At 53.7% G+C, this 25,533-nt stretch overlaps 1 protein-coding gene across 1 annotated transcript; it reads left to right on the forward strand.

Moving 5' to 3' along the window:
* Positions 1-4,492: 4,492 nt before the first annotated feature.
* Positions 4,493-6,530, forward strand: LOC140671985 (uncharacterized). The gene is made up of 3 exons (XM_072903777.1): positions 4,493-4,576; positions 4,655-5,566; positions 5,715-6,530. The coding sequence occupies exons 1-3, from the start codon at positions 4,493-4,495 to the stop codon at positions 6,528-6,530; spliced, it is 1,812 nt and encodes a 603-aa protein (XP_072759878.1).
* The last annotated feature ends 19,003 nt before the right edge of the window (positions 6,531-25,533 follow it).

Below are 25,533 nucleotides of genomic sequence, written 5' to 3' on the forward strand. Positions count from 1 at the left end.
TAAATAAAGTGCCAGCAATTGCGGTTTATACTTTAAATAAAAATAAATTTAAATAATTATATATAAATATAAAATATATAAATAAATAAATATATTTAACTAATTTATTTTTTTATGGTGAAATATGAATAGATATTAAAAGTTAAATAATTTTATTTAAATTAATAATAAAATTAAAAAAATTTATATAATAAATTAGGATTAGATACCCTATTATTTAAATGAAAATAAAATATAATTAAATATTAAATGTTAATCAATAAAAATAAAAAATTTGGCGGTATTTTATGATTTAGAGGAACTTGTTGATTAATTTGATAATCCACGAATAGAATTACTTAATTTAATTTTTATATATTGTTGTTGAAAAATTATATTAAAAGATTAATAATTTAAAAATTTAATTATAATTATAATTCAAATCAAAATGTAGAATAGTTAAGATTTAAATGAGTTACATTTAATTTAATTAATTGAAATAAATTTTTAAAGTTTTATAAATATTGAATTTAATTGTAAAGTTAAAAAAATATTTAAATTGAATTTTAATTAAAATATGTACAAATTGCCCGTCATTTTCATTAATAAAAATTTATGGAAAAAGTCGTAACAAAGTAAATATATTGGAAAATGTATTTAGAATAAAAAAAAATTTTAGTTTAAATAAAAATTTTTCATTTACATTGAAAAGATTAATTAAAAATTATTAAAATTTTATTATAATTAATAAATAAATTATTAATAATAAATAAATATAAGAAAAAATATTATAAATTATTAAATAAAATTATATTAAAAAAAAAAAGTTTTAGTAAAAAATTTTAAAATAATTATTTTAATTTTAATGATAATGTAATGTAAATGAAAATAAAAAAATTTTTAAAAGTAATTTTAGTTAAATGTACCTTTTGTATCAGGGTTTATTAAAAAAAATTATTGATAAATAAATTTCTCGAAAGAAAAAGAGTTAAATAAATAAATAAAATTTAATATAAAAAAATTATTTTTAATATTTATTTAGAGAAGAATATTTTAATCAATTTTTTTGATATCCAATTTTTTTTTTTATATAAATTTAATTTAGATATAAATTTAAATATGTAAATTTTTATTAAAGTTTAAAATAGTTTTTATTTACAATAAATATATTGATTTATATTAAAAATTTATGGGATAATCTATAAATTAATTTTAAAATTTAAAAAATTTATTAATATTATTTATAAAAATTTTATAAAAATGGTTTTAAAATTTAAAATTTTTTGAAAAAATTTAATAATTTATTTATTATAGCATAGTTTAATTATAATTTTAAAATTAAAATAAATTTAATAAATTAAAAAGATATTTTTATTAATTTAAATTAAAAATTAATAATGATAAAATTAGTATTATTTATAAAATTTATTTTTAAAGATTTGATAATAATTAATAATTTATATTTAATTAAAGAATTAGGCAAAATAAATTTATTTAATATATTTAAATAAAATTAAGTCCACCTGTTTAATAAAAACATGGTTTTTAGAAAATAATTAAAGATTTGTTCTGCTCAATGATGTGTATTAAATAGCCGCAGTAATTTGACTGTGCTAAGGTAGCATAATCATTTGTCTTTTAATTGGAGGCTGGAATGAAGGAATGGATGAGATTTAAGCTTTTTAAATTAAATAATAAAAATTTAAATTTTGAATAAAAATGTTCAAATAATATTATGGGACGATAAGACCCTATAGAATTTAATATAATTTTTATTAAAATACATTAGTTTTTAAATTTAGTATAAAATTATATTTAGTTGGGAGGATTAAAAAATTTTATAAACTTTTTTAATTTTATTTAATAGATAATCATATATTTATGAAAATATGAATAAGTTTTAAAAAAAATTATTGAAAAATTAATTACCTTAGGGATAACAGCGTAATATTTTTTTTAAGATCATATTATAAAAAATGATTGAGACCTCGATGTTGAATTAAAATAAAAATTAGATGGAAAAATTTAATTATTTAGTCTGTTCGACTATTAAAATTTTACATGATTTGAGTTTAGATCGGCGTAAGCCAGATCGGATTTTATCTATAATTAAAGTGTAAATAAATTTGTACGAAAGGACTTTTTATTTGAAATTTTTTTTAAATTAAAGAATAATATTAATTTTATAAAAATTGTAGATTACTTTGGCAGAATAGTGTAATAAATTTAGAATTTATAAATATATAAAAATAATTTATATAAGTAATAATTAAAAATATTTATTATTATATAGTTTTAAATTTATTAAATTTATTAATTTTATTATTAATTTTATTGTTAGGGATTGCTTTTTTAACTTTATTAGAGCGGAAATTTTTAGGATATGTACAAATACGTAAAGGTCCTAATAAGGTCGGGTTAGTTGGTATTTTGCAACCTTTCAGCGATGCTATTAAATTATTAAATAAAGAATTATTTTATGTTTATAAATCTAATTATCGATTATTTTATTTGACTCCTTTAATGAGATTTGTAACTATATTATCTATATGATTATTATATCCGTTTGCTACTAATTTTTATTATTTAAATTATTCTATTTTATTAATAATTATTTTTATATCTATTGGCGGGTATTCCCCGAAATACCCGAGGGCTCAGAGGGGAAGGTTGTGCCTTCGTACCCAGGGCCATCGACATTCGGTGGCAAACCTACCATCACGGCCATTCAGGATGGTACGGCAGCGAGGGAGGCGTTGGAAAGGAGATACCTCCAATTTCCAATGGCCAAAAAAACGAGCAAATGCTCTCACAACGCGAGGCATATATGCCACAGCTGCCGAGCGAGCGAGAAAAGGAGGAAACATACCGATACAGGTATAACTCCTGCTCCTAGTGACGAGGACTTGGCGTTCCTAGCGGGATCACGCGCCAGTAGCGTGGCGGGTGATCCTAACGAGTACGAAGCAGCATCGCACGCTGGGTCGTACTATGCTGGCTCGGAGGACGAGCAGTCGGACGTCAGCTCCGTCAAGAGAGGCAGAGGAAGGCCCATCACCACGGGTGAAAGGACAAGGGAGAAAAGGGAGGCAAGGGCCAGAGCGAGGGAAGAGGCCAGAGCGAGGGAAGAGGCCAGAGAGAGAGTGGACACGGATTGGGCCCTGGGTGCCTCAATGCCCGATGGACAGGCCTGGGAGAGATGCCGGAACAACCAGAGGGTGGCGAGGGAGATGTTCCTCCACTCTCCGACACCGGCTGTGGTGTCGGATACCATAGCAAACTGCGTGACCATTTTCAAGAGTCTGCAGGTCTCCAAGAACATCAAGGGCCCACTGGAAGGGGAGATGAAGAAGGTTGTGGCGTCCATCATGGCTGCCACAGCAGTCCTTCACGACAGAACTGTATCGTCCTCGCCGAGCAACGCTGAAGCGGAGGAACTTCGGCACCAATTGGAGCTCCTCAAAGCCGAGAAAGAAAAGGAGACGAGCGAGCTCAAAAAGCAGATGGCAGAACTCGCCGATCAGGTAAAAGTGCTGACGAACCAGCTCAGTACTCGCCTGATCGAAGAGGGAAGCATCACAAAAAGTGAAAAGGAGAAGGGGGGCAGGAACCTGAGAGGACGGAACCGCATTGAATCTGACAGGGATTCAGATTCCGACAGCGGGGAGTGGCATTCTCTCAGGCTGAGGACGCCCCAAAATGTCTCCCCAAAGAAGACCGCCTTGAGGAGGGGCGGACTATCTCCGGCATGCGTGTCCCCGGGCCTGGCTGGTGACCCCTGCATGGAGGTAGAACCGCAGGCCGCGAGCGTAACGGAGGCACAGGGGCCCCTCTTGAGTGGATCCCCTCGACCCCTCCCACCGGTAACTCGCCCTACAGTCCAGGGCGACTTTGCAATCCTGTACGAAGCCCTCAATCAGCACCTACAAATAGGCGTTGACTTGAGGGAGAGGATGCTGCGATTCTTTGAAGCAACAAACGGACAGGGGGAGGCGGTCCAATCTGCTCCCCTGAACGCACATACTCAGCCGCCAATGGGGAAGGAGACCGAGGCTGAGATCCCCTCGCCAACTCAGCCCAAGACGCAAAGAATGGTTCCTAAAAGCAGCCAAAAGGAAAAAGCGGCCAAGAAGGGAAAGAAGAAGGGAGAAAGCCAGGTTTGTGCTCACTCCAAAATCTCTCCCCCCCCTTCTCTGCCGGTACCCGCTGCCGATGAGAGAATACCTGGAAAGAAATCTCGCCAGGATGCGGAACCCTCTGGGGCTCCACCCTCTGGCGGAGGACCATTAAGCCCGGGGCCCTTCGACAAGAAATCGACAGACCCCGGGACATATGACCCCTCTCCGACCACGGAAACTCCGTGGAGCGTGGTGGTCGGACGTAAGGGAAAGAAGAAAGTAGGACAGACTCCCCTCCCCTCCAGAACTGTACCCGTTGTTGCGGCCCAGTCACCGCCCAGTGAACAGGGTAAGCAGAAGCGGGGTAGGTAGCGGGGGGAGAGAAACCCGGTAAAATGAAGGTTCCCAAAACCTCGGCGGTCATGATAACCTGCCCAGAAGAGAAATATGGCGAGAACATGGCCGCCATCAGAAAGGAGGTAAAACTAGATTAATTGGGTATCAAGGAAGGAAGCCTCAAGATAAGGAAAGATCTCACCGGTGCCTTAATCCTTGAGATTTTCGGTGAGGACAAGGCACGCAAGGCGGGACAACTCGCCGAACGTGTTAGAGAGGTGACTGGGGACAACGAAGGGGTGCGAGTCAAGTGCCCCCAAAAAATGGCCGACCTCCGCATTCGGGGGCTGGAAGACTCCATTACCCAAGCGGAGATTGTTGCCGCAATCTCCGGGGAGGGTAAGTGCGGGTTCTCGGACGTCAAAGTGGGAGCGTTCGTGAAGGCCCCCCGCACCGGCCTCAATACGGTGTTGGTGCAGTGTCCAATAGACGCGGCCAACAAATTGACACAGATGGGAAAGGTACCGATATCGTGGTACAAATTACCCATCGAGCTGTTGCCGCGGCTCCCCCTTCGATGCTTTAAGTGCATGGAGGAGGGGCATGTGCAGCAACAGTGCGGCAGCGACCGATCCTGTGCCAACATGTGTTTCCGCTGCGGCAAGGAGGGCCACAAGGCCAATTCCTGCTCCGAGCAGAAAGTGCACTGCGCACTCTGTGTTGACTTCGGGGCACCCGCGGGGCACAGGATGGGGGGCATGAATTGTCACCCCCCGAAAAAACTCAACAGAAAGAAGGCCAAATTGATTCCTCCCTCCAAAAAACCCACCCCGTCGGTAGGAGGGGAGAAGGGGGGAATCGAAAACAAGAGCCCAATTCCGTCCCTGATGGAGGTCGTTGTGGGAGAAATCCCACAAGCGAACCAAACGGCTTCAGCCGAGTCTGCGCCCGCGCCGATGGACACATCGGAGTGTCGCAAGCGGCGCGCGGACTCGGTCAGGGAAGGAAACGAGAAGGGTGCGGGGGGCAAAGAGCTCTGCTCCGACTCCCCCAAGCCCCAAAGGAAGCCACGCTTAGACCCTAAGCGTGGTAACGTGAAAGGAGACACCCTTACCCCGGGCGAAATTGAGCCCGTGGGTAATGCGCCATCGAACGCGGATGGAGCCCCCCTTCCACAGCCACGTGGTGCGGGGTCTGAATCGACGGAGGCCCTCTCTACCGACATCAATGAGGGCCTGTAAATTCATACAGGCAAACATTAACCACGCTCGGCGGGCGCAGGACTTACTCCTGCAGACTATCGCCGAGCGTGGTATAGGACTGGCGATCGTGTCGGAGCCGTACCGATCCCCATCAAACCATCCTAATTGGAGGGTGGACGGCTCTGGCACGGTCGCAATCATACGAGGATCGAACAGCCACAACCCCCCCTGTTCCTTACTCAAGTCAGGAAGGGGGTATGTGGCGGTGAAATGGGGATCCATCGCGGTGGTGGCGTGTTACGCACCGCCTAGTTGGGGCCTCTCCCAATTTGAGCTGTATCTGGGGGAGTTGGAGCACTGCATACGCAGCATACTCCCCCAGGAGGTGGTGGTGGCCGGTGACTTTAACGCCAGAGCGCAAGCCTGGGGAGACCGGCTTACCACCCCCAAGGGAGAGGTCCTACTGGACTGGATAGGGGCTCTCGGGCTATGCCTACTAAACACCGGCAACGAGCCCACGTGCGACCGGCTACTGCGGGGGGCGTCTATAGTGGATCTCACTATGATAACCCCCTCCGCGGCACGCCTAAATTGTTCATGGGGGGTGGTCGACCAAGAGACTCTATCGGACCACCGATATATAGAGTTCGGTTGCACCACCCTTCAGCCCGGAAGCCCGACCGGCGGTGCGCCACCGCCGCGATGGAACCTTAAAAAGTTAGACCCGGATAGGTTGACGGCGGCCGTCCAGGCCACCCTTTGGCAACACCATCCGCCAGAGGAAGGAGTGGGCAGCCTGGTGGAGGATGTCGCGCGCCTGGTAGACTCGATCACACAGGCGTGCGACTTCTCCATGCCCAAAAGCAGGCCCCACTTGCGCCGGGCTGCGTACTAGTGGACGGAGGAAATCGCGTCTCTTCGCCGCTCCTCCGTCGCGGCAAGGAGACTCCTCAAACGCGCCCAGCGCCGTGGCGACGAGGCCTGGACAACCGAGGCACTCAGCGACTACCGGTCCGCTCGAGTGGCGCTGAGTGTCGCCATTCGCTCCTCCAGGACGAGATCGTGGGACGAGCTCATCGCGTTTCTTGACGCCGACCCGTGGGGGCGCCCATACAAGATAGTGACGAACAAACTACGTCACTGGGCGCCTCCCGTGACGGAAACCCTCCCCTCGAAATCTCTGAACCAAATAGTCGGGACTCTGTTCCCGACTAAACCCAATCCTCGAGGTCTCGATTGAGGCAGCGCGAACACCGGCGCTGCCGAGGCCTGGTCCAGGGATCTCGAAATCACTGAGGAGGAGTTGAGGAATGCCGTCCGGGGGGTCAAGAATAACAAGGCCGTTGGCCCAAACGGCATCCCAGGGCGCGTCTGGAAGCTCGCCTTGAAGGAGCCAAACCTATCCGGGTGGCTACGAGGCATCTTTAATAGATGCCTCGCGGAGGAGAAATTCCCCCCAATGTGGGGAAGAGCCAAGTTGGTTCTTCTCCACAAGGGCGGTAAGAAGGAGGATGACCCGTCATCGTACCGGCCAATTTGCCTGCTGGACGAGGTCGGCAAAATATACGAAAGGATTCTCGTTCGCCGAATGGTCCAGCATCTGGCGCGCAATGAGGTCCCTTCCCTTCACGAAGAACAATACGGTTTCCGTGAGGGCAGGTCCACGGTGGACGCCGTACTGCGCGTCAAGGTTCTCACGGAGTCAGCTGTGGAACGCGGGAGGGTGGCGTTGGCCGTCGCTTTGGACGTGTCCAACGCCTTCAATACCCTTCCGTGGAAGGCAATCAGGGACGCGCTTAACACCCACCGCGTCCCCAACTACCTCGTGAAGGGAATTCGAGCCTACTTCGGTCACCGTAGGCTCGAATACAGAGACCAAGAGGGCCAGGGTCACACCCGTCGCGTGTACTGCGGGGTCCCACAGGGCTCGGTGTTGGGCCCGCTGCTGTGGAACCTCGGGTACGACGGGGTCCTTCATACCGCCCTCCCCCTCGACTGCCGGGTCATCAGATATGCCGACGATACCCTGCTGGTAGCCGAGGGGGACAACTGGGGGGAAGCCCTAAACAGGGCCAACAAAGGGGTGGCAGGCCTCGTGAGGGCCATAAGCCGGACTGGCCTGAGGGTGGCCCCCAGCAAGACCGAGGCGGTCTACTTCTACGACCGCCGGGCCGCTGGGGAGCCTTCCCCCACCTCCCGACTAGATGTTGACGATACTGTTGTCCCAGTGGGGTCCCAGATCAAATACCTGGGGCTCCACATCGACAGCCGATGGAGCTTCGCGGGTCACTTTGACCGCCTGGTCCCGAGAGCACAGAAGGCGGCGGCAGCGATTAGCCGCTTGCTGCCGAATCTCGGAGGGCCGGACGGTCGGGTGCGCCGCGTCTACGCGCACACCGTCCTTAGCATACTAATGTATGCAGCACCGGTGTGGGCGGGCGAGGCGATGGCCATCAGACGCATACAGGACGCGATGCGTCGCGTCCAGCGTAGATTGGCCATTCGTCTCGTCCGAGGCTACAGGACGGTGTCGCACGCGGCGGCCACCATCCTGGCCGGACTCCCCCCTCTGCATATGGTCGCAAAGTCATACAGACGTTTGTATGACCGGAAATCCGCGGCACGCAGGGGAGGAGTCGCCAAGATTTCGGCCAGGATACTATGCACTTGGAAGCTCCAGGAGAAAAAGTCCCTCGAGCAGCGATGGATCGCGTCGCTGCACGAGCGCCCCCCAACATCCGGGGAGAGGACTGTATCGGCCGTCCTGCCCTGTCTGGAGGAGTGGCTGGACAGGGCGTGGGACAACAGTACATTCAGAATGACGCAAGTGCTCTCCGGACATGGGTGTTTCGGAAAGTACCTGCACCGCATCGGACGGGAGGCAAGCGAGACCTGCCACCACTGCGGTCACGAGAGGGACACCGCGCAACACACCCTCCAAGCATGCCCAGCCTGGAGGGACGAGCGCGACGTCCTAACCCGGACTATCGGGGGCGACTTGGCGCTGCCGAGCGTCGTCGTCAAGATGCTCGGCAGCGAGGACAACTGGAGAGCCGTGGCCGCCTTTTGCGAGGCGGTCATGGCCCAGAAGGAAAGCGCCGAAAGGGAGCGTAGACCGGGACGGGCGAGGGGAAGGGCTCCTGGCAGGAGACCCCAACCTCCCCCACCACCTGGGCCCTTCTTGCGTCCGGTGACGGTCCGGCTGGTGCGACTTCCGCCGCACCCGCCGCCGTCATCGTCGCCATTGGCAACGGCGCACCCACCGACACCCACGGGAGCGCCGCCGAGATGACAGTCAGTGGGAGGAGGGAGCAGATTGGTTCTGCTCGCCCTTCCCCTCTTTACCTCTCCCTTTTTTTGCCCTCCTTTTTAACCCCCAGATGAAATGAGGGTTGAGATCCCCAAAGTCTCGACTCCTTCCCCCCACCATCGGGGGGATGAGAAGACACGACGGGAGGAGGTAGTGGCCCTCCCGTCGCAGCGTCAAAGTTTGATTTGGAGAGGAGGGGAGTATAAGATATATTCTTTTCTCTCCTCCCTCCCAGAAAGAACTCCAATTAAGGAGTGCGGCGAGGGGAGGCTCCTGAAGTATTGCATCGCTAGTTCCAGGAGCCTCCCCTATAATCGCCAAAGAAGTCACTCGTGAAATTTTTAATGGGTATGCCCTTAAATAGGGAGAGTCCCACATACCCCCCGGATACCCACATTCGGGGGGGATGCGTAATGCATTTTCCTCACGTAAAAAAAAAAAAAAAAAAGGTTCCTCCCTGATTTTCCCCGATGATGCGCCACCTTGACGTGGTGGGGAGGCTTTGTCCTGAAGCCCCGAAAAACCGGAGTGGAGGGATAGCTAAGAGCGCATCTTTAGCCAGATTTCCTCTTGGACTTCGGCTCGGGCAGAATGCATAGCACCGGCATGCATACCTGGGTGTTGGACGTTTACAAATCGGTCCCTGCTACAGACGCGACGGTCGCGGCGGAAATGATGGTGAACGCCATATAGTACGCCGAAGGCGAAAGCCCTTAAACCGGAGAGTGGCTGGGCGGGGGTTGAGGAGTAACGAAGGCACTACGCGAGGACCTTAGCGCGCCCGCCTGAAGAGCGTCCTCTCTTCCGGAGGAGTCCTTTTCAGAAGAGCCGATCGGATGGAGAGGCAACCGATGCTGATCGGGCTCCCCGGGTGCCAATCCTGAAGTGAGGCTTACGCGTCGCAAATCCCAACAAGATGGGAAGCGAGCGGTCGGGGCGCGGCTTCTTGGGGGAAGGCGGACCTACGGGTGCCGACGAGCCTCCCGGGACGGTCGCGCTTCCGGACCATCTCGGTGTCGGGGGATCCGCCGGCTCCTCGGGGACTGCGGGTTTGGCCGGCATCGCTTTGGTCGTTGTAGGGTAGTCGCCACCCTACGATGCAGGGTTCGGGTTGGACCCGACCTGTTGGCTTGACAGCAGGGCGAGGCATCAGGGGGCCGCTCACCCCTGATTCGGGTTTTGATGGTGGGTGATGGAGGAATTTTCGGCTGGATTCGAGTCCCAAAGTCACCAAACACCGCAACAGGGGTCCTCTTTCCTCTGTATAGGAATCTCGAAAGACGGATCGGTTAACAGGACGCCCGATGTAGGTTGAAGGACCGCAGTCCCGATGCTATACACGGTACGCACAAGGGTCCGCCTTCCCCCTCGTATAAAAACGCGGAGGCGGGGACACGGTTTAGGAAGCCCGATGTGGGTTGAAGGACATTACCGTCCCGATGCTACACACGGCTCGAACAGGGGTGCGCCTATCCCCTGTACAAAACACGGAGGCGCCCGGTGCAGGGTGTCTATCAGCATGCGATGGCACTCTGCCTCTAGATATAAGGTAGTTCTTCACCTTACAATGTGGGTGCGAGCAGAACCTTGGCAGTTGGTTTCACGTGGAAACAATCCTTGAACTAGCGATGCAATACTTCAGGAGCTTCCCCTCGCCACACTCCTTAACTGGAGTTCTTCCTGGGAGGGAGGGGAGAAAGGAACATATCTTATACTCCCCTCCTCTCCAAATCGAACTTTTACTCTGCGGCGGGAGGGCCACTACTTCTTCCCGTCGTGTCTTCTCTTCCTCCCGATGGGGAGTGGTGGGGGAGAGTCAAGATTTAGAATCTCGACCCTCCTCTCATCTGGGGGGAAGGTTAAATAGGGAGGGCAAAAAAGAGGGAAAAGTAAAGGGGAAGGTCGAGCAGAACCAGTCTGCTCCCTCCCCCCACTTACTGTCATCTTGGCGGCGCTCCCATGGGTGTCGATGGGTGCGCCGTCGCCGGTGGCAACGATGACGGCGGCGGGTGCGGCGGAAGTCGCACCAGCCGGACCGTCACCGGACGCAAGAGGGGCCCCGGTGGTGGGAGAGTTTGGGGTCTCCTGCCAGGAGCCCTTCTCCTCACCCGTCCCGGTCTACGCTCCCTCTCGGCGCTTTCTTTCTGGGCCATGACCGCCTCGCAAAAGGCGGCCACGCCTCTTCAGTTCTCCTCGCTGCCGAGCATCTTGACGACGACGCTCGGCAGCGCCAAGTCGTCCCCGATAGTCCGGGTTAGAACATCGCACTCGTCCCTCCAGGCTGGGCACGCCTGAAGGGTATGTTGCGCGGTGTCCTTCTCGTGACCGCAGTGGTGGCAGGCCTCGCTTGCCTCCCGTCCGATGCGGTATAGGTACTCTCTGAAACACCCATGTCCGGAGAGCAACTGTGTCATCCTAAACGTACTGTTACCCCACGCCCTGTCCAGCCACTCTTCCAGACAGGGCAGGACGGCCGATATTCGTTTTCCCTCTCGGCTAACACGATCGTTTCGTCCGCGTAGCAGACGACCGTGCAGCCGGGGGGGATGGCCGTCCTTACCACCCCGTCGAAGGCCAGGTTCCACAGAAGTGGCCCGAGGACCGACCCCTGTGGGACTCCACATCCCACTCGTCTCGTAACCTTTACCGCGTCCCTGTTGGTGTAATGCAGGGAGCGGTCGCTAAAGTACGATTGGATGATCCGGCGGAGGTATCTCGGCACGCCGAAGCGGGCCATGGCTCTTTGGATACATCTCCAGGGCAGGGTGTTAAAGGCGTTCGAGATGTCAAGAGACACGCCGATCGCCACCCTGCCCTCCCGCACCGCGGCCTCCGCAAAGGCGCGCATCCTCAGTACTGCGTCCACGGTTGATCTTCCACCGCGGAAGCCGTACTGCCGGTCATCCAAGTTCGGCCCGATGCTTTCCAGGTGCTCGACGAGGCGATTGGCGACTATTCTCTCCAGGATTTTGCCAGCCTCGTCGAGCAAACATATGGGCCTGAACGACGAGGGGATCTCCATATCCTTGCCTTCCTTGTGCAAGAGGACCAAATTGGCCCTCTTCCATCTCGGGGAAGACTCCCAGTCTGAGGCACTTCGTGTATAGGTGTGCAAGATGCCCACCCATCACCTCAAAGGCTCCAACCCACGTCTTCCTAGGGAGACCATCGAGTCCGGGGGCCTTGGTGCCGCGGAGTCTCCGCCTGCACCTCTCCATTTCTTCCCCCGAGACCGCCAGCTCCTCTGACCATTCGGGTCCTCCCCCCGCAAAGATGGGGGAGGGGGTATCCTCCTCCTCAGACTGGGGAAAAAGCCCTCCGACCATCCGGTCCAGGGCTTCCGGGGAAAGGGTCTCCGTAGCCGGTGGCCCTCTATTGCGAAGCTTCCCGAGCACCATTTGGTATGGCCGTCCCCAAGGGTTCTCTTCCAAGTGCGAGAGGAACTCGTCCCACGCCCAAGCTTTCGCTTTTTTTATTTCCAGGCGTAGGGCGTCCCTGGCCACTCTGTACGCCTGGTAGAGGCCTCTAACTTCCTCTACTGGCCTATCCTTCTTCTTGGCCCGGGCGTATTTCCTCCTTTGATGGACCGATGACCGCCGCAATTCCGCGATCTCCCCGGTCCACCAGTACGCCGCTCTACGGCCTTGCGGACCAGCCTTGATCCGGGGCATTGACGCGTCACATGCATCAGACATGACGCCCCGGATCCACTCGACTTCCTGCTCTATGTCCCTATCGGCCTCTCCCGATTCTCCTCTCCCCAGCCACGTGGCCGAAAGGATCGAGGCCATAAAGGCGTCCTCGTTCATTTTCTTTTTGCTCCAGCGCCTAGGAGAGGTCGTCTCTCTCAGCCGTCGACGCTGGAGCACCTGCTCGGGTGTGACCACGAGGCCGTAGACTATGTACCTATGATCTGACAAGGTCTCGACCTCCGTGGCCACCCTCCACCCTAGCACCTTGTTGAGGGTTGCTGGGGAGGCCCAGGTAAGGTCCACCACCGACTCTCCCCTTTCCCGTACGCAGGTGCTTATCCCTCCCTCGTTCAGCAGCCTTAAATCCAGTGTCGCGACCCACTCCTTGACCGCGACACCTCGGCGGTCCGTCCTCGGGGAACCCCACGTCATCGATTTTGCATTAAAGTTTTTCGAGACTACCACCCGCCCCACTCCAATCCCGCTGATGATAGCGGAAAGGGAGTCCAACCTCTCAGCAAATCCTGAGAGGTCCAGACTAGGCGGCAGGTAGACCCCGACGACCAAAACGGGTCCCCACCTGACCGCCACCCACCCTTTGCCCTTGCCCACCAGTGTGGCGGGAAGTGAGGCCGGAGCATCCGCCCTCCATGTAATCGCTACGGAGCCCAACTCGTCCCCCACCCACGAAGGGTGCTCGGGGATCCGGTACGGCTCCGCAGCAATGCCCAAACCACAACCACGCTCCGCCAGAGTGTGCACAAACAAGTCTTGCGCCTGACGGGCGTGGTTGAGATTTGCCTGCAGGACCCGAGCCGCCATTTATTTATTATTTAAATTTTGACTCGGGCCTGCTTCCGATCCCTTTAAAGAAGAGGGGCTTTCGGGATCCCTTTCTCATCCTGTACCCTCTCCTTCAGGGGGGTAATCTGGGGTGAGGAGATTTGTATCCTCGTCCTCCCCTGTGTTTCCCTTCTTCACTTCGGTCTCGCCCACCATCCCAGCTGTCGCTGTTCCGGCGGGTACTCCTTCCAGAGTATTCTCCCCTTCTATGATGGTGAGGACATCCTCCGTTTCCTCATTTCCCTCCATTTCCTCTCTCCCCTCCTTCAGCTGCTTGTTGGGGGGAAGCAGGAATTGTTGAGGTCTTTAGCTTTTTTCTCCACTTCCCTCTCTCTCTTTCTCTTCGGTTGCGACCTAGGTGTGACGCGCCGCGGGGTGTGAGAGTTCCCCCATCCACTGCCCTCTTCGCCGCGTCGGGTCCTTTTTCCTCTGTAGAGGATCCTTTTTCCCCTATAGAGGAGGGTTTCCGGCCAGTGCTCTCCTCTACAGGCCTGCGTGTTTCCCCACTAAGGGCCCCGGTAGTTCGCCCAGTCATTCGACCACCCTGCGCAATGGGGCAAGCCGCACTCCCCGCCCTATGTTTTGCCGGCTTCCCTTTATCCGCGCATATGGGACATCTGGACGCCGCCCTACAGTCCGCCGCTCGGTGTCCCTCCTCCCCGCACTGGAAGCAACCGAATCTTCGTTCCACGGTTGCCGTGCATTTCGACTTTACGTGTCCCCTACCCAGGCATTTAAAGCACTGGAGGGGCCTCTCCTCCAGCAATTCAACCCTGGCGTGGGCCCACCCAACCCTTATTCTGCCGGCTTTCGCCACCAGATTGGCGGCAGCTGCAGGTCATTTGGCCCACGCCGAGCCCATCCTGTTGGAGGCTCTTCGTATCGTCCCCACTTTGATGTCCCCGTGGGCACATCCACCGACTTCCGCGATTGCGTCCCTTACCTCCGAGGCCTGGACTGCATCGTCCAGGTCCCGAAACAGGAGCTCCGCAGTCTTGGTAGGGAGGGATACCCTAACTCCCTCCGCCCCCTCCAACGCCTTCCTAAGTTTGGAGGCAAAAGCCATAGCCTTTTGGCTGGCTCTTTCACCTCCCACTTCATATATAATCGCCCCTGTCAGGGCCCTCCTGTTTTTGAGCTCCGTGATGTTGAGCTCAGTCAGGTCGATCTGTCCCCTCGCACGGCGGACCATTTCGCTGTATTGCCCCTCCGGGCATGTAAGGACAACCGCCGCGGTGCGGGGGACCCTTATCGGCCTGGGGGCACCAGCTCTCTTCTTACCCCCATCAGGGGGTTGAGGTGGTGGTGGTCTCTTCTTCTCCCCCTTCTCCTTTCCTTTCATCTTGGTTGTCGGGGGTGCCGGGGATGCGGTCTCCTTCTTGCTCCTCAGCTTCCCTTTCTTTTCCAGTGCCGCCGCATATGTGAGCCGCTCCTTGTCGGCTGCCCGCGCCTGGGACTGGTCCTCCTCCGCCTTTAATTATGGCGGCTTTAGTTCCCGCTCCTCTTTCTTTTTGCCCTCTGAAAGGGCCCTGATCTTCTCCCACAAAGGTCGATCCCGAGGCGAGGTTTTCGGCGTACCTAACCTCTACCATCGGGTCTCCCTCCTTGAGATACTTCCGCTCTTTGATAACTTAAGGGCCTCGGACACGACTTTCTCCACATTCCATCCCACCTCGGGGTTGGCCCTAATTCTTATCTCCCCCTCCTCCATGAGCGAGAGGGAGATTGGCAGTTTTTTACCTTGGGGTTGCGGTACCTCCAATTTCCTCGCCGCCCCCTTTTTCCTGTTCTTTCTTTGGTTTTTCCCTTCCCTTTTGTCAGGTCCCACCCCCCTCGTGGGCACACCTTGTCGTGGTGAGGGGGCCTAGTAACCGAAAGGTGAAGCCAACGTGCCCAAACAGCATTGCCACGAGTCGGTGTCAGCTTGCTGAACGAATGGCTCTTATGTGGCAAGCGCACTTTGTGCGTTGTTCAGACGGTCTACGGCCGTCCCCCCCCCCCTTTTTTTTTTTTTTTTTTTTTTTTTTTTTTTTTTTTTTTTTCCTCCTAATTTCATGCGGGTGCTCCCGCGGGATGAGGGTGCGGAGCGGTGGGTGCTCCTGCCGTGAAGCGTCCCTCAGTGGGGAAAAGTGGGAGCCGGTCGGGACCCTCGCCCGAAGGACTGGATGGGTGACTCAGTCACCCGCCGGGCCAGAGGCGGGGACCACCCCGATCTCAGTGACTCCCACGTGTGAGTGTGTGTGTGTGCGTGAATGTGTTTAATAATTCCTTCTTTATTTTCAGGAATCTTATTTTCAGGTATCGGGTTAACCTAAAGACTAAGGTGTTAGGTACCGTGCTTAGGGTCTGCATGATCGCGTAGACGATAAATGTCGCGGTCGCGAACGGTCCGCTCCGGGATACCTGCCGTCCTCCCGGAGTATCTAGGCTTGGCGGCGTAAAGGTGACTCTACGTCGCTCGACCACCCCTTCCACCGTACTCGTGGGAACAGAATGGCGTGTAAAAATAAAATTTTCGACGTGGTGAGGAGGAGTGCCCGCCTGGCCGACAGCTTCCGGTCTGGCGCGGCCGCGAGTAGGGAAGCGCGGGGTGTCTCCGTCGTTGAGTCGCGGGTCTGCTCGACCGCGTGCTCGGTGGCGGCCTCCGCCTCCTCGAGAGCGCCTCACCGAGCTGTGCGCGGGCGGGCCCGTGACACAATACGCGATGGCGCACAGCCCCGAGATTGCGGCCTTCCTGCCGCTAGAACCGCGTTCGTGAATCGCGAAACAACCGGGATTAGAGCCGCGTACGTCGTATTAGAGCGATGTCTAATTACTACGATTAGGTCGACGTCGGTCAATTCAGCGCGAGAATCGGAGACCGGCGTAAAACAAATAGCGCGCGAGATAGAAAAGTCCGCGATTAGGCCCGCGATTAGACCCGCGCTTAGATCCGCGAACATTGCGACAACGGTGCGAAAGACGGTTAGATTCGCGGACCCAACCCCACCCCACACAGCGAGTGGCCCGGCGCCACAGGAATTAGGTAGGATAAGCTCTAGCTTAGGTAGTGCGTCCACGGGTGTTAGGATGCTGCAGCTGAACATGCGACGTTCGGCTGTAGTAACGGGTGAGGTACGTCAACTCGTAGTCGAAAAGCGACTTGACGTCTTAGCACTGCAGGAACCACACGTCGGGAAACAAGGTTCGGGTTACAAAGTCGTAGGATTAGGCATAGGGATGAGGGTTGCCGCAGTGCGCTCACAACGTCCGTGGGCAGCAGTGGTAATCTGCAATCCCAATTTAGATACGGTTTTCGTCTCGCAGCTTAGCACTACGCATTGTGTCTGCGTGGAAGTGCGGGCCCCCAGCTTCTCTTTCTACGTTGTCTCGTGCTACTTCCAGTACAGCGACGAGATTGAGAAGCACCTCAGCCACCTCGAAACGGTGCTTCGTTCACTGAGGGGGGAGAGACTTATTATAGGTGTAGACGCCAATGCTCGATCGTCACTCTGGGGTCCCCAAGAGACAGACGATAGAGGTGCCAGATTCGAGGACCTCATCAGGGCATTTGGCTTGTCAGTGGTCAACGATGCTGGACAGCCGCCCACCTTTTGGACGACAAGGGGTTCGTCATTCATCGACGTAACCCTGACGTCGCCCTCCATGAACAAGTTCATCTGTGACTGGAAGGTAAGGTGTGACTGGACCACCAGTGACCACAGGGCCGTGGACATAAGATTGAGATTGCCGAAAGAGTCAGGTGCCGATCGGGGCGCTGGGAACACGAGGTTCGACACAAGTCGGGCCGACTGGGAACGGTTCTCTGTCACCCTGACAGATCTTTCAAGATCGCAACTGGAGGCTATCGATCTGTGCTCCACAATAGAAGTAGAGAAAATGGCAGAAACGCTCACAGTGGTGCTCACGGAGACCTGTGTCGCGTCAATGCCTAGGAAGCGCAAATTTAGGAAGTCCAACCCGTGGTGGACTAAAAAATTAACTATAATGAAGAAACAGGTATATAGATTGCGTCGTGCCCTTCAGGGAGGGCGAGAAGACCCTACTTACCTCCGGGTGCTGCTGGAGTATCGTTCTTCACAAAGGCAGTACTGTAGGGGGGTGAGGCGGGCGAAACTCGCAAGCTGGCGGAAGTTCGTCACATCGCACGGCAACCGGGAGCCCTGGGGCTTCGTTTACAAGCAACAGGCGAGCAAACTCCAGGTTGAGGGGGTGCTAAGCACACTCCGGTGTGGCGAATATTCCACAAAGTCACTAGGGGAGACCGCTAGTTACCTCCTGGATGTGCACATCCCAGATGACCGGGAGATAGAAGACACGCTCGAACAGCGTGAAATTAGAAACGAATGCAGGGTCGCTCCCGATACAGCCGACGCCTCTTTCTTCACGGAGGCGGAAATGGCTCGCGCGGTGAAGACTTTTAAAAACAATAAAGCTCCGGGTTTAGATCTAGTCGAGGTCGCCGTACTCAAGGCGGCCTGTAAAATAATCCCCGGTCAGTTAGTTAGGCTTTTCAACGGGTGTCTCCAGTGGGGCGTCTTTCCTTCTGTCTGGAAGGAGGGTTCACTCCGAATCTTGCTGAAAGGCGAAGACAAGGACGAGAGAGACCCGAAATCCTACAGACCCATTTGTCTCCTTTCCGTAGTAGGAAAACTTTTCGAGAAGCTTATAAAAGCTCGTCTGCTAGACACGTCACTGGCACCGGGGAAGGTCTCCGATCGACAATTCGGGTTCATGCCCGGAAGGTCGACGGAGGAGGCTGTCGTGGAGTTGCGACGGATGGTCTCTGCCTCCGAAAGGAGGTACGCCATTGCACTTCTCTTCGACATTTCTGGGGCTTTTGACAATGTCTGGTGGCCCCTTGTGTTAGATAGCCTTAAGAAACGAGATTGTCCGCGTAATATTTTCGAAGTACTCCGGAGTTACTTTAGCGATCGAAATGTAAAAATCTCTCTTAGCTCCGCGGAGGTGTCCAAGCGGGCCGAGAGGGGGTGCCCTCAGGGTTCCGTTCTGGGCCCGGCCTGCTGGAACCTCATGTTTGATGGCCTATTGAGATTACTGGAAGACGTGATTCCAGAAAGATTCGCCGCGTACGCGGATGACCTCGTGGTCGTCATAAACGGAAACTCGCGAAGAGAACTGGAAACAGAAGGCCAACGTGTAGTCAACATAATAACAGAATGGTGTAGGTCCGCGAAACTTCAGATTTCCGAGCGTAAAACTGAAGCCATCATTCTGAAATCCGACGCGATCGCGAGAAACCCGATAGGTAGACGGGGAGGAGCACGACCGGATAGGAAGCGAAAAACAAGCAAGAAAACCGTCGACTTCGATAACAGACCGCCAATTATTAAAATCGGTGAATCGAAAATAGGATTTAAGCGAACGGTTAGGTATCTTGGCGTCTATTTGGATAGAAATTTAAAGGTCAGATCGCACTGCGAATATTTAAACAGCAAAGTCGGTCCGCTGTTCGAGAAGTTAGGTAGAGTAGCGAGAGCCCATTGGGGCCTGCGTTTTAGGACACTCTCCACAATCTACCGGAGCGTGTTCGCACCGACAGTGGCTTATGCCGCTGCGGGGTGGGCCGACCTGAGTACGGAGAGAGATATTAGAATTCTGAGAGCCTTGCAGCGTCGAGTCCTAATTTCAATGACTGGCGCATACCGCACGGCCTCGTGGGAGTCGCTTTGCGTCGTCGGAGGAGCGACTCCTGTAGACATAGTTCTTCGCGAAGGTGCCGCGCGTTATAACGTTAGATCGGGAAAAGACGCCAAGATCGGTAATATTGAGATCCCCGCCGGAACCGAAAGAAAAACCGCGATCGTAGGAATAAAAAACGAAGCGATAAATATGTGGCAGACCCGATGGAACTCTTCAAGTAAGGGTCGTACCACGTTCGCCTTCTTTAGGGACGTGCGAGATAGGCTAGCTGCGCGTTCGTTAGATATAAATCATTGGAGCACACAGGTCCTCACTGGACACGGGGATTTCAGAGAAAGACTCGCGTCGTTAGGTCTCGTGGAAAGTGACGTGTGCATTTGCGGAGGTGGAATCGATTCAGTCCAGCACTTCTTGCTGGAATGTCCCCTCTTTGACGCGCAGAGAGAGATACTGTGAAGCGTCGTACCGGAAGGTGAATGGCAGTGGCCGGATGTGGCACGCTTCTTCGTGTCAAACCCAGAGGCCCTTTCCGTATTCACCGATTTTTGCCGCGAATCCCTTTGGCTGAAGGGATACGAAACGTAGATAATATATTAGGTAGGTCCGTTGTTCAACCGAAGAGGTCGGAGCCTTCGGGTATGGGGGGTGTAATCCCGTAATCTTCTCGGGACAACCACGCTCTCGAGCAGCGTTCGCGTCGCGTTAGATAAAATTAGGTAGGACTCCACTTACCTTATTACGCCCACTTATCCCACCATTCCCTTCGCCCGACAGGGTCAGAAGCGTTCATCCAGGTCGGGATGCAAATGGACAGGCCTCCCCGTGGTCCCCGTGGGCACGACGGATAAGATAGCGGGGTGAAGGAGTCGGATAGTGGCGAATGCCAGCCGGCGGAGTTTATGTCACCCTAAGGAAGGAAGGATGGGCTTATTTGTCGTGGCCAAACTGTCCATCCTGCACACACGAACCAGCAGGCGCTACTGGATTTTTCCATCGCCCGTCTCGGGGCGGTTCCGATAGACAGTGGATGTAAAAATGTGGCGTATGCCTGAAAGGGCGAGGTAGCACGGGCCTTTCCCACTCGTGGGAACGGCTCACACATTAACTGTCAGGTCCCATCTCTCCTTTTATATTTGGGAACTTCCCCCCTTTGTATGATCCCGCGGAAGATGTGTTTGTTCCCATGAGTTTGGGAACCACCGAATCGGTTTCTGGGGTTCCTTTCTCCAGGAGCGGTTTGGTCTCCATCTCTTCGCTGGAGCCTTCTTCCGCGTAATTAACTACCCTCTCTACTCCTCGTACGAGGGGCAGGAGTAGGGGTACCTGAAGCCACCTCCAGGGGAGGTTCTTTCCTCCTGATGGGCGTACCTTCTTCTACTCTTTTCCTTAGGAGTGCATTCTCCTCTATAAGCGCGGTCTCTCTCCGCGTCAGCTCCTCCATCTGGCGCTGAAGGGAACCGCTCGTTCCCTTCAGTTTTTCGACGTCCCGTCTCAGCTTTGTGTTTTCCTCAATGAGGGCCCCAAACTGAGCCTTGGTCTCCTCCAATTGCCTCCTTACTTCGTCAGAGGACATGCTTCCCCTACTGGCTAGGGTAACTGCCTCGGCAGAGGTCACTAGCACGGCTTCACAAGAAGCCTGACGAAGTCTCCTTTGAGGTTTTTGGAGACCTTCGCTACCTTCTCCACAGCCTGTGTTGCAGTGAGTATCTCTGCGCAGACATCAGCTGCCGGAGAATTTTTAAGTTCCTCCTCGATCTCCTTTTGAGATTCAGTTTTCCCCAGGTTTTGTTTCTTTCCCCTGGCAGAGCAGACCTGTCATAGACCCATTGGAATAGAGCCAGTTCCTCCTGAGCTTGTTTGATCCGGTTCATAGTCTTCTTGTCCTCGTACTCGCCCGTAGTTATCGGGCGACCTTGTTTCCTCTTTTCAAAGAGGAAGGACCCGGTATCACTCTGTGAGTTCGTCGAGCCGGCCGATCCCAAACCGTCAACGTCGGAATCATCCTCCACCTCGATAACCTCATCAGTTCCTTCTTTCTTGCTCTCCTTTTTGAGCGGTCTCGCCCTCATCTTTTTCAAGACCGGGTCTAAGTTCGCTTTTTCCAAATCAGTCAGCGACCTAGTTTTCCTGACCACAGGGACACCAACGGCCGCCCCGACCGAGGCTCTCCTTCCTCTTCCTCCCGTGAGACTCGTAGTGTCTCTCGTTACGCCCACCTCCGTATTTGTTTTTATTGGCTCCATTTCTTGTTAGTTCCCGCTCCCCGCTGCGGCTCCGTCACCCAGGGTATATTCTCACCTGCCGCAGAGTGTCCCGAAACGTGACCGGCAACACTCCACGACAGGGCCCCAAGTTCCCTCGGGGGGGTGACATACGACACGGGCCGGGGGATATACATCCCCGGCACTGGTCCTCGGCCCGTTACTCACCCATGGAGGTTTTGACGCCTCCATGAGCTTTCGGGGGTTCCCGGCCTCCGACCTCCGGGATACCGCAGCGGGTGGTGCCACCCGGGAGGCCCCATGGACGGTTGGGACTAAGTCGCCGCTCCCCGGCCCAGTCTTACCCGCCATGGCGACCAGCTTGCACGCGCCCTTGACGAAAGTTACCTCCCATCAGAGGGCCCCGACGGTGCACCGCTTCGGAAGGGAAACGGTCGCGATGCACCGTCGGGCTCAGTCCCGCCGTCGAACCCTGCCACGGAATACGTCCAAGCGGCTCCGACGACCGGGCCGACCCGGCGCCGTCGGGCTATGCCCGTGCGGCCCGCGCCGGTCCTCCTCCGCCTCCCCGACCTCGTCCTCGGAAAACGTCCGAGCGGCTCGGAAGAGGCCCGGCCCGATGGGTCCGGGAGTTCCGGAGATCCATTGGCCCGTCCGCTTCCCTCGCGGCGCGCACTCAGGGGCAGAACCCACTGAGCCGCCTGCACGCGAGATGGAGTCCCACGACTGTGGGACGCCAGACCATGCCAGCACCCACATCCCCCCGAGGGACGCCGCACGGCGGGAACACCCACACGCGCGGAAACCCTCATGTGCCAGGAGCACCCAGCGGTGTGTCACGGGCGGGGAGCAGTCCTCCCCCAACGGTGCCGTACCACCGGGCGATTGTACTCAGGGCCGCTTACCCCTACCAGCGATTGGGTCCGCGCTTTAGACCACCCTCAAGGGGGTGGGCGCAGTCCCTAAGGGAGTCGCTGGGCTCCCCTTGTACCCTTACTAAGAGTACGGTGCGCTCTTAGTTCCCCTTCCACCCCGGAGGTTCACCCAACTTGGCCGGAGACGTGTGGGTGTTCCATGGAGTTTCAGGGTTAAGCCTCCGCACCACGACAAAGTGGCGCACGACAAGGAGGAACTTAACCTTTTTTTTTTTTTTTTTTTTTTTACGTGAGGAAAATGCATTACGCATCCCCCCGGAATGTGGATATCCGGGGGGTATGTGGGACTTTCCCTATTTAAAGGCATACCCACTAAAAACCTCACAAGTGGCATCTTCGGCGATTGTAGGGGAGACTCCTGGAACTAGCGATGCAATACTTCAGGAGCCTCTCCTCGCCACACTCCTTAACTAAAATTTTTCCTGGGAAGGAGGGAAGAAAGGAACATATCCTATACTCCCCTCCTCTCCAAATCGAACTTTTACTCTGCGGCGGGAGGGCCACTACCTCCTCCCGTCATGTCTTCTCTTCCTCCCGATGGGGAGTGGAGGGGGAGAGTCGAGATTTAGAATCTCGACACTCCTCTCACCTGGGGGGGGTTAAATAGGGAGGGCAAAAAAGAAGGGGAAGTAAGGGGAAGAAGGTCGAGCAAAACCAGTCTGCTCTCTCCTTCCACTTACTGACATCTTGGCGGCGCTCCCATGGGTGTCGATGGGTGCGCCGTCGCCGGTGGCGACGATGACGGCGGCGGGTGCGGCATAAGTCGCACCAGCCGGACCGTCACCGGACGCAAGAGGGGCCCGGGTGGTAAGGGAAGTTGGGGTCTTTTGCCAGGAGCTTTTCCCCTCGCCCGTCCCGGTCTACGCTCCCTCTCGGCGCTTTCTTTTTGGGCCATGACCGCCTCGCAAAAGGCGGTCACGGCTTTCCAGTTGTCCTCGCTTCCGAACATCTTGACGACGACGCTCGGCAGCGCCAAGTCGTCCCCGATAGTCCGGGTTAGGACATCGCGCTCGTCCCTCCAGGCTGGGCATGCCTGAAGGGTGTGTTGCGCGGTGTCCTTCTCATGGCCGCAATGGTGGCAGGCCTCGCTTGCCTCCCGTCCGATGCGTTGCAGGTACTCTCTGAAACACCCATGTCCGGAGAGCACCTGTGTCATCCTAAACGTACTGTTGCCTCACGCCCTGTCCAGCTACTCCTCCAGACAGGGCAGAACGGCCGATATAGTCCTCTCCCCGGATGTTGGGGGGCGCTCGTGCAGCGACGCGATCCATTGCTGCTCGAGGGACTTTTTTTCCTAGAGCTTCCAAGTGCCCAGTATCCTGGCCGGGATCTTGGCGACTCTTCCCCTGCGTGCCGCGGATTTCCGGTTATGCAAACGTCTGTATGAATCCGCGACCATATGCAGGGAGGGGAGTCCGGCCAGGATGGTGGCCGCCGCGTGCGACACCGTCCTGTAGCCTCGGACGAGACGAATGGCCAATCTACGCTGGACGCAACGCATCGCGTCCTGTATGCGTCTGGTGGCCATCGCCTCGCCCGCCCACACCGGTGCTGCATACATTATTATGCTAAGGACGGTGTGCGCGTAGACGCGGCGCACCCGACCGTCCGGCCCTCCGAGATTTGGCAGCAAGCAGCTAATCGCTGCCGCCGCCTTCTCCGCTCTCGGGACCAGGCGGTCAAAGTGACCCGCGAAGCTCCATCGGCCGTCGATGTGGAGCCTCAGGTATATAATCTGGAACCCCACGAGGACAACAGTGCCGTCCACATCTAGTCGGGAGGTGGGGGAAGGCTCCCCAGCGGCCCGGCGGTCGTAGAAGTAGACCGCCTCGGTCTTGCTGGGGGCCACCCTCAGGTCAGTCCGGCTTATGGCCCTCACGAGGCCTGCCACCCCTTCGTTGGCCCTGTTTAGGGCTTCCCCCCAGTTGTCCCCCTCGGCTACCAGCAGGGTATCGTCGGCATACCCGATGACCCGACAGTCGAGGGGGAGGGCGGTATGGAGGACCCCGTCGTACCCGAGGTTCCATAACAGCGGGCCCAGCACCGAGCCCTGTGGAACTACGCAGTACACGCGACGGGTGTGACCCTGGCCGTCTTGGTCCTTGTATTCGAGCCTACGGTGACCGAATTAAGCCCGAATACCCCTCACGAAATATTCGGGGACGCGGTGGGTGATGAGAGCGTCCCCAATTGCCTTCCACGGGAGGGTTAAAGGCGTTGGACACGTCCAAAGCGACGGCCAACGCCTCCCGCGTTCCACAGCTGACTCCGTGAGGGCCCTGACGCGCAGTACGGCGTCCACCGTGGACCTGCCCTCACGGAAGCCGTATTGTTCCTCGTGAAGGGAAGGGACCTCATCGCGCGCCAGATGCTGGACGAGTCGGCGAACGAGAATCCTCTCGTATATTTTGCCGACCTCGTCCAGCAGGCAAATCGGCCGGTACGTTGACGGGTCACCCTCCTTCTTACCGCCCTTGTGGAGAAGAACCAACTTGGCTCTTTCCCACATTGGGGGGAATTTCTCCTCCGCGAGGCATCTATTGAAGATGCCTCTAATCCACCCGGATAGGTTTGCCTCCTCCAGGGCGAGCTTCCAAACACGCCCTGGGATGCCGTCCGGGCCAGGGGCCTTGTTGTTCTTGACCTTTCGGACGGCATCCCTCATCTCCTCCTCGGTTATTTCGAGATCCCTGGACCAGGCCTCGGCAGCGCCGGTGTTCGCGCTGCGCCAGTCGAGACCTCGAGGGTCGGGTTTAGTCGGGAACAAAGTCCCGACTATTTGGTCCAGGGATCCCGAGGGGAGGGTTTCCGTCACGGGGGGCGCCCAATGACGAAGTTTGTTCGTCACTATCTTGTATGGGCGCCCCCACCGGTCGGCGTCCAGAAACGCGATCAATTCGTCCCACGATTTCACCCTGGAGGAGCGAATGGCGACACTCAGAGCCACTCGAGCGGACCGGTAGTCGCTGAGTGCCTCGGCTTTCCAGGCCTCGTCGCCACGGCGCTGGGCGCGTTTGAGGAGTCTCCTGGCTGCGACGGAGAAGCTGCGAAGAGACGCGATCTCCTCCGTCCACCAATACGCAGCCCGGCGCGAGTGGGGCCTGCTTTTGAGCATGGAGAAGTCGCACGCCTGTGTGATCGAGTCTACCAGGCGCGCGACATCCTCCACTAAGTTCCCCACTCCCTCTTCTGGCGGAAGGTGTTGCCAAAGGATGGCCTGGACGGCCGCCAT

The sequence above is a fragment of the Anoplolepis gracilipes genome, chromosome 12 (assembly GCF_047496725.1).
Source record: "Anoplolepis gracilipes chromosome 12, ASM4749672v1, whole genome shotgun sequence".
Classification (NCBI taxonomy): domain Eukaryota; kingdom Metazoa; phylum Arthropoda; class Insecta; order Hymenoptera; family Formicidae; genus Anoplolepis; species Anoplolepis gracilipes.

Bases quoted from the DNA above. Each gene is read 5' to 3' on its own strand.
- LOC140671985 (XM_072903777.1), top strand. From the start codon at position 4,493: ATGAAGGTTCCCAAAACCTCGGCGGTCATGATAACCTGCCCAGAAGAG. The intron at 4,577-4,654 runs GTAAAACTAGAT...TTAATCCTTGAG, and splicing joins TGGCCGCCATCAGAAAGGAG to ATTTTCGGTGAGGACAAGGC. The intron at 5,567-5,714 runs GTGGGTAATGCG...CGGCGGGCGCAG, and splicing joins CCCCGGGCGAAATTGAGCCC to GACTTACTCCTGCAGACTAT.